Source organism: Branchiostoma lanceolatum, chromosome 17 (genome assembly GCF_035083965.1).
Source record: "Branchiostoma lanceolatum isolate klBraLanc5 chromosome 17, klBraLanc5.hap2, whole genome shotgun sequence".
Taxonomy (NCBI): Eukaryota; Metazoa; Chordata; class Leptocardii; order Amphioxiformes; family Branchiostomatidae; genus Branchiostoma; species Branchiostoma lanceolatum.
Genome location: NC_089738.1, coordinates 10,316,720 through 10,329,062, shown reverse-complemented (window position 1 = coordinate 10,329,062; position 12,343 = coordinate 10,316,720). Strand labels below are relative to the sequence as shown.

Below are 12,343 nucleotides of genomic sequence, written 5' to 3'. Positions count from 1 at the left end.
TAAGAGAAGTTACTCATTAAGTATGCAAATTAGCCCACATTAGCATATTTTCTATTTATAAACATTTCTCTCTTCCTCAGTTACAATTTGAATAGTCATATCATGGAGCAAAGCGGATTTTTAAAGTTGCGTCATTAATTATGCAAATTAGAATCTGATTTGCATAATTATTCTCCAATCATACTAAGCATCACACAAGCTATCTACATACCAAAAATAATGACCATCCATCAAGCCCATCTTCTTATAGTATTTCCTCGTTAATTATGCAAATGAGGTCTTCATTTGCATAGTTCATATCAATTAATATTTCTCTCTTCCTCAGTTACATATGTCACATGTTTGAGAGTCCTATCATGGAATTTGGCGGATGTATAAACTTTCCTCATTAATTATGCAAATTAGATACTGATTTGCATAAGAGGTGTCTAATCATGTACATCATCACTCAAGCTATCTACCTACCAAAAATCATTACCATCCATCAAGCCCTTCTTGAGATATTCCCTTTCAAAGTCAGACGCAAAACCTGGTCCTGCAGTTCCAAAAAAGCCGCTAGGGGGCCCAAACCCACACCACTTACTTTCTGTCCAAAGATCTATCTACCACTCAAAAATAAGTTCCATAGCTTGTCCAGAACACGAGATATCAAACCAGGAAGTTCCGCTGCAGTACCGTAAGAAGCCGCTAGGCGGCCGAAAATCTAATCGTTTTTAGGTCTCATCAAAACCTACCAACATACCAAATACCAAGACAATCCATCAAGGCGTTCTTGAGTTATTCTGTGCCACTACAAACAGACAAACAAACAAACAAACGCTACCCTCTGCATAACCTTCTCGGCGAAGGTAATAAACCAATAGTAACAGATAGATAAACATAAGATATGTATTGATTTGTGCTATTATAACTACAGGTGAACATGACATTTCTGTCAAGTACAACGGCACAGAAGTTCCCGGCGGTCCCTTCGTCTGCCATGCCTATGACATCACCAAGATCAAGGTCAGCGAGGCCAAATGGGACGTTGGCAAGGACGTAGAAGTTCCGAGTAAGTTCCTTTGACCTTCTCCCTGCTGCCTAACTCTGTAACCAATGGGGAAACTGGGTGCCAAACGGCTACTTTAGAGTGCTAAAGGTTAAACTGGAATAACAATGGCAAGCGGCCTGCGTGCCGATTTGAGCTTCTAATGAATAAACAAAGGTTCAAACAAACAACTGTAGATCAAGGGGGAGGGGGGCATGCCAATGTGACCTTGTCGTCTGTCGTCATTCACATTACGTGTTGGCGCTCTGGCGTGATGGGATAATAGATGGAGCACCCGTGGGGAAATTGGGCAGATTGACAGCTACATTAGTCCGTATTGCACACCTGTTATATGGGTTTTGGGGTAATACTATATATCACATCAATTGTAGCTGTGATGGCTACATTTCAGGTAAAAAATACAGCACCCTTCAACAGGTGTCAGGTGCACAGGTAGGTGATGAGCATTTGGGACAGGTAATACGGTAACCGTAGGGTCTAGGCTTTGGCCGGTACACTGGTCATATACAACAATTTCGATCTTTAACGACACTTTTAGTGTGCAGCTACGTTACCGACTCCTATACCCGTATTCTGTCAGCTTCCTGTATGTAGTATCTCCGTGATTTAAGCCTTTTAATTCTGTAGCTTATGATCAGACCATTGTCCAACATATACATATGTGACATAGTCATCATTTTTAAAACAAACGAAAAATATGATATAAAGTCATCTGTTCTAATGTTAAAATGGCATTGCATTTGCATTGTCCTTCACAATGCTTATTATATAATTTTTTTAAAGTTTTAGCTACTGAATATAAGCAGTTGATGAATGACATGTAATCTTCATCACATTTGTTTGCATACAAATCAGATGGTTACTACTGAGCACTCGCGAGTGTTAACACTCTCTGCATCATTAACATGCAGCACAAGGCCCCTGTAATCAGCGTGAAAATTTCTGCGTTAGAACCCGCCACTTATCTCATTACACTCGTTGCATCTTGTTGACTTTCCTGATGTATGTCATCACTGCAGCTTTTCTTGTCATTAGGTCACAAACCTGCAAACTCCCTACATGTGTGGGGGCGACACAAATATATTTGATTTGTAATCAGTATCATTGTATTGTTGTTTATCTTTCTCTTAGTTGACACATCACGAGTCGGACACGGGAATCTCAGCGCTTCTGTTTCCAAAGATGGCCGCGACATCAACAGCAAGCTGATCGACCAGGGCGACGGCAAACAGCTGCTGACCTTTAACCCTGGGGGTGTCGGCCTGTACAACATCGGCTTGACCTTCAACAAGACAAATGTGCCCGGTATGGTGATTCCTTACCTTTGATGTATACGGCAGTTGGGCTACGAATGGGGGTCACGTCCATGTATGAAGCTTTAACTTGACACCCATGGAGACCGATGTTCTAGCGGGTTAGAGCTCCTTCATTTGGTTTGCCGAGTGCACCACAAGCATTCAAATGCACAATGGGTCCTTCAACGGAACAAAAGGCAAATAAAAACTATGGGTTGCCATGGTTTGGGCTGCTCTTTCGGTGGGGGTAAGGTCACGTCTTGTGTGCTGATGGCAAAGACTATAACGTTTTAACCATGGATCGGGCACACAGCGACGAGGGAGATACTGGTATTTTCCCCATAGGATCTAGCTAATTGTTTGTGGCATCGTCGTCATATTGTATAGCAGATGAACGTGTGAGCGGAAATGTTTACAGAAGAGGGAGACATTGTGGTGTATGCAGGTCAGACCCAATCTGGCTTGTACTGGTATATCCAGCTGCGATTTCTACAGCAACATAGGGATGTCGCGTGGAGTAGTCACATCGACTGTTACGCTTAGATATCAAATCCCTGCGCCATCTTTGAACAATTATACTTTTTCTCCTACAAGTACGTTCTTCATAGTCAACTTCAACATGCATTTTAGATTTACATCTATATGGGGTTATAGATATGAATGGTATGTTCATTTCACCTCTTCAGTGCGCTGCCCAGTCATCGACCCGAACAAGGTAGTAGTTAAGGGAGAGGGGTACAGACGAGGACATTATCTACCCGTGGGAGATACCGTGTCATTCAACGTGGACACCACGGAGTCCGGGGACGCCCCTGTGGTAGCAACGGTGACAGGTTGGTAATGGCTTTGGTTAACCATGATTTAATTTAGATGCTAATAGCTGTTTAACTTGGTCAAGTAGACGTAATACGTTTTTTATGCGTTTTACTTAGCGGAGATTGACTGAGACTATTTAGCTGCTGTTATATTCTTTAACTGGTTAGATCGTAACTTATACATATACAACTCAATGAGACAAGAATCGTTTTGACAACCATATTACTTTGGCTGTACTTGTATACATGTATATGCAACACAGGTAATAATACAGGCATTCTGCAATGATAATCACACTCTTTTGTTTATCAATACCCATGCTTAAATTATGGAAAATAATGTTTTTCGTGTATTTATTGAAGATGCGGTAGAACGCGACGTCCCCTGCGACGTGTACAAAGATGGATCGATCCATACGGCAGCATACACGCCCAAGGAAGCAGGTAAGTTATTGCAGGACCCACGTGAAAAAATATCAGACAATAACCTTTATAAGGAGCTAGGAACTAAATGAAGATTTCAGCAACAGAAAAATGTTAAGTGTGTCGCTTTACCGACAAGAGTATTGCAATGAATATCACACTATCGACTATCATCTTTATAATGCAGTTATTTGCAACTAGTATTTCCAATGATAGGGATGTCCCTGCAACCCAACTGGCAGCATGAACGACACGTAAACTGTAGATCCCGTGTTAGACCAGGTGCCTCGAGCACGTTAAATGGGAAGGGCCGGCAACGTCTCCCTGTAAAAATACACACTAGCAGGAGAAACCTATGTGCCACTAGGCACTACAAGGATGTACAACAACAACAACATCTCCATACGATCATAACATCAATTTTTTTTTCTCCTTCAAGGTGACCACAAGGTGAACGTGAAGTTCGCTGGACTGACCGTGGCCAGTAGCCCCGTGACTGTACATGCCTACGACATCAACAAGGTCAGCCTGGGTCCACTCAGCAAGAGGGACGAACTGGGATATGTGTCCAGCATCGGTAAGTACATTTCTTCAAATATTACTTGTACAATAGACACTGATATTTCTAACAAGACAAGTATTCAATTGTATAGATCGAATCAAAAACATCATCTTTCATTCCTGGATGCCTAACCTTCACAAACGTACAGTAGACAATATTCTGATACGAATGGTCGAAACAACAGTTATCATAAACATGTACATTTATCATACACAATGCATTTTTTGTGATGATCAGTTTGCTGTATGATTAATATTAGCAACGCCACCGCCAAGGAAGAAAAGAGAACACAATTACATGCACGTTAATGTTATCATTTGACTATGAGATAAAACAGCTAGAAATTTCAATGTTAATAGTACTCTTAGCTTTATCTACATGTATCTATGGAGTCAATCTGTTATGTCACTCGTATTCTATGTTCAGCTAGTCCTGGGTTCTCTTAATGTTGAAAGGGTGATTTTGGTAGAATTGCAAAAAGAAACTTGAAAAAGAAAGGCACGTATCAGCCGTCATTATATCGATGTTTGTTTATTTAGTGGAGACCAAGAAAGCTGGACCAGGCATACTCCACACGTCTGTGACCACCAAAGATGAGGTAGTGTCTCACAACTGCGATAAACTGGACACCGGCAAATACAAGGTCTCCTTCCAACCGAAGAGGCTGGGGCAGTATGAAGTCCACGCCGAGTTCAATGACATCACAGTTCCAGGTATGTATATCAATGCGCATTTGGTGTACGTTAACGATTGGCTACGATTCTTTAAATCTGATGTTGAATATCATCATATATCTTATAATTCAAACTGTTCTTCGTAGCGAATAAAAAACTCTTTCTAGTTCTACACAACCGTTTTATTCCACCGACTTTTTGGTGACTGTCTGTCACCTTCCTAATGGCAATTATAACTGGTTCACATATCACTGCAGCGATAGGTGTCACTGCTTATAGTTGCGGTCCCAAACGTTGAGTATTTACATAGATAACGTTACAGTGTATATACATAGTTGATAATGTGGTATTTACAATGCGGTCCCGAACGTAAAGTGTAAATCACATGGACAGCGTATCACCTGCTAGGTGATCTCATTGCCACACTTAACAATGTCTGTTTAAACTGACGTATTTGAACCTACTATGAACCTTTCCACACCTAAGGTTCACCATTGGTGTACGAGAACTTCGACACGAGTGACATCATGGTGAGCGGGGAGGGCTTAGGGAACGTGCCCGCCGGGAAGCTCGCCAAGTTCCAGGTGGACGCTAGCAAGACTCCAGGAGGGGACGTGGTCGTCAAAATAGCAGGTTTGTGTTCTATCCCAATGTATTCATTGCTACTTTCAACGTCAGTATCGGTTCTTAATTTGATCCGATTCAATAAAGAGAAATCAAAGCATTATAAGTTTGTTATATCACTTGAGAAATACATAAATTCTAACATAAACAGCAAACATGCATAATTCAGACGCTGTTGCTTAACAAAAGGTAAGATATTAGATCACAAATACATTGTATCTGATAGCATTTCCCTACTGGCAATTGATATGCGCGCCATGTGCTTTTACTGCTCCCGCATTCAATTTTCCGTTGCTTTACTACGCGAACCATGGTTCCCCTTGTTTTTTTGCAAGCGCGGCTGCGAATCTGTCTTGAGTTGGCGCATGCGGCGTTTTTTTCTTTCCTGTTCATACACAAATGCTGGCTATATTACCTGCTTTATGTGACTATAAAGCTTAGTATGTTATAGAAAAGAAATAACATGTATCCTAAGCGCAGAATGATAACACAGGTTACAATTTGACCTCGTAGGGCCTTCAGACGACTCTGCTGTGGAAGGAGAGATTGTTGAGGAAGACGACATCTACACAGTGTTGTATATACCAGCTGAAGTTGGTATGAACCGAGCCTTCTTATCCTGTGTGTTTTTCATTCTATACCATTCCACCCGCCTCCTTTAGGAATTCCAGTACTCCGCGGCAAATCTAGCCCTTCACTAGGAGTGTGTACTTTATTTGAGGATGCTACTTATACTTCTTTGATTGCTGACACTTTTTTCCTACATTATTCGTTACTTATACATATCTAGAACTCACACATTGACATCATTTACAATCTACCTTCCCTTCAAGCATGATACGTTGGTCGCAGCTTTTCACACTGCTTAATACCGTTTCTAATGATTGAATTATTTGATAACCCAACTACTTCTCATTGTACAACAACTACAAAATGTTGCTACTTATGAGTCTCATTCCCGTTCTTGGAATTGTCACTGAAAACTTTTACAAAATCATCTAATTACATTTCAAATATTCAACACTCTACGCTGTTGGCTCTATGCTTTCATGTGAATTTTGTTATAAAGTCTTGTTTCGTTAAAGCTAAAAAAAATATCCTTCAGATTTGCAAAGACTCTTACAAAGATGATAAACTAGTGAAACTGTCACATGTACACCATCTGATGATATCTACAGCATCTAAAACAGTACACTGGATCACCTAACACAAATATAAGCGAACATGTGATGTTAACTTTTTCAATTTTTCAATTATTAAAACAGTGTGTTACACCATGCTATTCTGGGATGGCACTAACTTTTACCCCCAAACAGGTCAGCATGAGTTTCTGGTCCTGAAAGATGACGTGACCATCCAGGGTGCACCCTTCATCTCACACGCATATGACCCTAGCAAGACACAAGTGTCGGATCAGAGTAAGGCCAAGATCGGTGATAGGGTAGAAATACAAAGTAGGTATATCTCATAAGCGTTAAAAGCTGTTAACCTTTTCCTTGCTGAAGTAGATTTTTTGCACCAAATTTGTATCATTTTCGGGGTTGGGCAGCAGGGGGAGGTTAAGTACATCGTTTCACCTATTGTGCTTAAGTTACATATTGTGAAAACTGTTGCAAAGTGCATGCAAAATGTGGGATATTTCAATAATCGAGAATGTAGAAAGAAATTCTTGAACATGAAGCGAAAAGGTTGCTGTGGCATTGAGTTTATTCAAGGTTAAGTTCCTAGAGTGCATTCGTTCTAAATATAAGTGTATTGGCGTATATATTTCCAAAAAGAAACTGCGAGTGAGAGGAACACAGCTTAACAGCAAATAAACTGATCAATTGTGGACTTTCCTCGTCAGTCGACACCAGGAAAGCTGGAAGAGGAACGCTAGGAGGCGAAGTGAGGTCCAACGGAAGAACCATTCCCAGCCAAATGTCATCTACCCACCCCGGCCTGTACAGTCTCTGTTATACTCCTGATAGGTCCGGACAGTATTCCTCAATCTTAAGGTTCAACAAGGAAGACGTGCCGGGTAATTTAATTAAACTCTTTGTTATCCCTAATCAGATTTGTTTAGCACTGTAAGACGACTTGCTACAGCATATCCGATTGGTTACATAGGCATGGCTGTCCGTCTCTTTAAAAGGTTGATCTGAAGAACCTGCCTCTTTCATCAAGTCTGAATTTCTGATTGGTCGAAAGGTTAAGGTCGAAAGGTTAACGTTGTCGTAACAGTTGTTCTTGTCTAAACACCAGAATTCTGACACACACCAGATTTGTCTTGTTACCTGTATGTTGTAGAATTGTTTAAGCAAGTAAAAACATGTTCCCTGTTTCATATTTACGATGATTCTTTACCATGATGCAATAATAACGGACACCACTTTTGAAGGTTCGCCGTACGTCTGTACTGTGGCTTCGGCCGAGGAAGTGCAGGTCAAGGGAGAGGAACTGGTTCCGGTGGGACAGAGTGCATTGTGGGAAATTGACACCTCGCGCGCCGGCGACGGTGAAGTCACCGTGAAGATTGCCGGTTTGTGCCCTTTGTGCCTGCGTCATGCGAGCGCTTGCCTGTGCCAGCTAGCGAGCGCACTCTCTCTGTGCTAGACTACAGAGCATGTTATCGTTCATTTCCATTCTTATCATTTATCATATGCGCGACAATCTAAATGTATGCACATTATGCAGCCTTGTTTTTTCCTTGCAGTTATGTTTATGACATATTTATATTTTTCAGATATCATATTCTTATGCATGTGCTCTCCAACAGCTGGAGACCAGTTCACTTGCATACTAACCTTGATCAGCATGATGTTTTTGTTTCACTCATACATATTCGATAGTTTAAACCATCACCTTGGACTGCAACATAATGGTATTTTGTTTGTTTATCTATCGTTATTTTCTTTGCCAAACCAGGTCCGAGGAAGGGAGCAGACTACGCCGGTAGTGTGACCCCATCAGATGTGGACAAGGTCACCAATGTAGAGTACCTTCCGAGTGACGTAGGTGGGTAACCTAAACCAACACCTGCACTATCCACCAACAGAGTTGTCCGTACCTAAAACACAAGGAAAACGCCGGTTTGATGAATGAAAGAAAGGGCACCATTGATTCATTGCCTGAGAGTGGCCCAGGAGTACATTTTCGACTCATTCTTGCTGTTTGGCAATGTAGATGCTCTGTATCGCTAAGCGCCTGATATCATTTGCTGTGCTGCTATTGTGTAAAGCTTCATCAAGGAATACCATTTTCTCTCCTCCTTAGGCCAGTATGATTTCCTGGTCCTCTTCGATGGGGAGCCAGTGAAGCAGGAGCCGTTCATTAGCCACGCGTACGACGCCTCGGCTGTAGCGGTGAACGCACAGGAGAGAGGGAAGATCGGGAAGGAAGTTTGCCACAAAGGTAAAGTAGCCCAAGTACATATTCCCGTTATCGTTGTATATTTCTATCTGTCCATTTATGTACTAATGTATCTTTGTAAGTGTAATTGTTTTCTTGTTCGATAGCATCGTCATTATGTCTGTATCTGTTGATGTCTGCTTAATACATTCCCTTTTAAATAGTGTGCGGTATCAGGAATACCGTCAATTGTAATAGAAAAAGCAGAAAACACAGAACAGCTTTGCCATAAGAAAAAAGTCATTGCATGCAACGTGAACGTTTCAAAGTGTTAGTGAAACACCAACCTAAAGCGATTATAGTATATCTATGAATACAACATTCGAATAAAACATAGCCTGCAATAGACATGTGTATTGTTCTTCTATCTAGTGGACACTACGAACGCTGGGCAGGGTGTCCTGAAGGCTGTTGTGGCTGCGGGTGGACAGGACGTGCCGTCCAATCTGACTTCAGCCGGAGAAGGGCTGTACGATCTGACGTTCACCCCCAAAACTAGTGCAGCCCATCTCACTACCTTCTCCTTCAATGACGAAGTCGTTAAAGGTAAGTTGTCATTTTTTTTCAAAGTCAAATTCGTTACGGTGTAAGCCAGTTGAAGTAACACAAAGCCAGTAGAATAATATATGTTATACAATATTAGGGTTCAATGGCATAAGGTGAACTTAGAAATCGTAACTTAGAAGTCGTAACGCTGCTTTCTATGATAATGTCTGTTCAACATCGGGTTGGATGACATACCATGTCATAAAAGGATGGAGGCGGATAAGACTATATGAAAGTATTTCAATCAAATTCAGGTATCTCAGAGTTCCATTTTTATTTAGACGAGATGGCTACCTAATTTCTAGTGTCTGCAATTTCAGCCAAATAGATATTCTTGATAAATATCATCTTGATTCATTGAAAATGTAAACAAGAGTGACAAGCTGCAGCTAAACTTATACTTATCAAAATGACAGGGTCTCCATTTACAACGGCCCTGTCGACCCCTGAGGACATCGTGGTGATGGGAGCAGGGATGGGCGACCAGAAGTGCATCCCAGTCAACAAGGAGGCCATCATGAAAATCGATGCCACTAAGGCCGGAGATGAGGAAGTCGTCGTTAAAGTGGCTGGTAAAAACCTTTGTTATCTCAATGAAAAATGGAGATATAGTTTTGGGTGTGTCCGTGTGTCTGTGCGTCTGTTTGTGTTTCCGGACAACTGTAGTCAGCATAACTCAAGAACCTCTTGATGGATTACGATGATATTTGGTATGTGGGCAGGTCGATTTTTGTATCTCTTGTTAAAAGAGTAGCTAATGTGGTTGTTTATAGCAATCATAAACTCATGCATGATTCAGTGCAAGTTTCTCGTGAACTTTGGGTCAGTTTGGGAGGTTTTTCATGCTGTTTGACGATGTTTTGTTCTTGGACTAGGACCTACAGAGAGGGACTTTCCCTGTGAAATGAACGCAGAGGATCAGATCTACAGTGTCAACTTCACACCCGTGGATGTTGGTGGGTTAATGTTTCAATCATCAATTTTCTATTGAATTTTGCTTCAAGACCTCTTCTGAAATATCATTAAATGCATGACATACAGGGGGAAATACAACTATCACACAAATGCAATAGAGTTGGGGCCAATGCTTTATGCTAAACTCACCTTATCTCCCAGGTGACCACAAGTTTATGGTGAAGTATGGAGAGGAAGAAGTCAAGGAAAGTCCGTTCATAGCGCACGCCTTTGATCCCAGCAAAGTCGAAGTTCAAAGTGTCCCGAAGGCCAAGCTTGGACAGCAAGTATCTTTGAAAGGTAAGAAACATCATCGTATCAATATGCATGTAATGACTCAAAAAGCTATTCATTCTGCATTGTAAAGTATATGGAACATAGCATATACGATGTAACAGTACACAAACATACAACGATAACGGGGAATATGACTTTTGTAGAATCATTCTGTCAATGGTAACTGAACCTGGTGGTGGTTATGCTGTCTAGAATCACATCATTTTCCATCCATCTTTGCAATGCAATATTTAAAATTGACATTAGAACACCTTAATATGTTGTGAGTCAAACACTTCAAGGCGACCACCTGTCCAAAGCGACTACTTTTGCTCGGTACCCCGGGTGGTCGCCTTGGGAAGATTCCATTTCACTAGTTCTTTACCATTTCTCAGCACACAATAGGTTGACAATGTCTTTACCTCTACAGTTGACGGCAGGAACGCGGGCAAGGCTGAACTTACCGGAGAGATCAGTAAGGATGGAGACAAGGTGCCATCCGAGCTGTGGAAGACAGATGACGGACGGCATATGATGACCTTCGTTGCCAATGAACTTGGAACGTACAACGCCCACATCCGACACGGCGGTCTTCCTGTGGAAGGTAAACCTGAGAATCTTGAGATTTGATTTTATTTTATTTGAATTGTAACGGTACAATACACGTGGGGCACAGGCAGCCATTGCGGGTGTCGTGACCCACACATACAACATGCATTACAGAACACGTAGCTGAACATTCCATAAACTTAAGACCTACAAATCACAAGCGAGGCACTAAACACGATCTAAAAAAGCAGCATGATAAAATGTGACCTAACTTAAAGTAACTATCAGTCCATTTCAATAGTCTGGTATAGATGTCCCAATGAATGTGATATCTACATTGTGCACATTCGTGGTGGCTTGATATGCAAAATGAAAGGTTACTAAAACACGTGAAAAGACTTTTGCATGATTTTAAGTATGTGGGAGAGAGGAAAAGATAGACCAACTAATTTTGTTATTCTAATATACCTCAATGTTTCTACTATAGGGAGCCCGTTCCCGTGCAAAGTGTTCAACATGGACGCCATTGATGTCCACGGAGATGGTGTGAGCGAGACCATACCTCTTCCTGTGAACGAGAAGACAGCATTTTACATGGAGACAAAGGGACCAGGGAACGTGGAAGATGCCTTGGTGAAGGTGTTCGGTAAGTTCTGACTATTGCTTTTGATAAAACAGTCATACTCCTTACCGTATGACGTTCTCAGTCCATGACAATGCTCCTATTTGTATACGAATAAAATTGCCTTAAAAGAATAATTGCTGCGAAGATTCTTGTGAGGTATTGTCACTTTAAGTCTTAGACACGCTATTCCATACACAATGAGGCCAAGAAACATCAATCTAATATGTCATTTCGCGTCTTAAAGAGTAGTTTTATAGTACTTATAATTCGATCTATTTCCTCGTTAAATGCTGATAAGTTATTCTAAATCTTGTGCAGATCCCACGGGTAAAGATGTGCCTGCTAACATCACATCACACAACGGAACTTACACGGTAGACTACACTCCAAGAGAGATTGGTAAGTAAAAGAGCATCACCAAACTTCACAATGAAGATTGAATTGTTCCTCTGTATGATAAAGAACAATAAGGCTTTCATGGAAAAACTACATGAAAATAATGATCTCTGTATTGTTTTCAAAATTGCATCAAACATTCCAATAGCCACAAAACAGGCTTATG

At 41.2% G+C, this 12,343-nt stretch overlaps 1 protein-coding gene across 4 annotated transcripts in view; it reads left to right on the top strand.

Annotated features, from left to right (window-relative positions):
* The window catches only part of LOC136423234 (filamin-A-like), a 34,285-nt gene that overhangs the window by 11,289 nt on the left and 10,653 nt on the right, over positions 1–12,343 (top strand). For 3 of the 4 annotated variants that reach the window (XM_066411338.1, XM_066411336.1, XM_066411339.1), the window contains 20 exons: positions 917–1,051; positions 2,180–2,353; positions 3,030–3,176; positions 3,522–3,602; positions 4,021–4,158; positions 4,683–4,856; positions 5,304–5,450; positions 5,955–6,038; positions 6,758–6,895; positions 7,288–7,461; positions 7,822–7,962; positions 8,349–8,438; positions 8,697–8,834; positions 9,204–9,377; positions 9,794–9,949; positions 10,253–10,333; positions 10,494–10,631; positions 11,038–11,211; positions 11,644–11,802; positions 12,100–12,180. In XM_066411338.1, coding sequence (XP_066267435.1) covers positions 917–1,051; positions 2,180–2,353; positions 3,030–3,176; positions 3,522–3,602; positions 4,021–4,158; positions 4,683–4,856; positions 5,304–5,450; positions 5,955–6,038; positions 6,758–6,895; positions 7,288–7,461; positions 7,822–7,962; positions 8,349–8,438; positions 8,697–8,834; positions 9,204–9,377; positions 9,794–9,949; positions 10,253–10,333; positions 10,494–10,631; positions 11,038–11,211; positions 11,644–11,802; positions 12,100–12,180 — 2,724 coding nt within the window. The remainder of the gene's footprint in view (positions 1–916; positions 1,052–2,179; positions 2,354–3,029; positions 3,177–3,521; positions 3,603–4,020; positions 4,159–4,682; positions 4,857–5,303; positions 5,451–5,954; positions 6,039–6,757; positions 6,896–7,287; positions 7,462–7,821; positions 7,963–8,348; positions 8,439–8,696; positions 8,835–9,203; positions 9,378–9,793; positions 9,950–10,252; positions 10,334–10,493; positions 10,632–11,037; positions 11,212–11,643; positions 11,803–12,099; positions 12,181–12,343) is intronic. The other variant, XM_066411337.1, reaches the window with a different exon arrangement.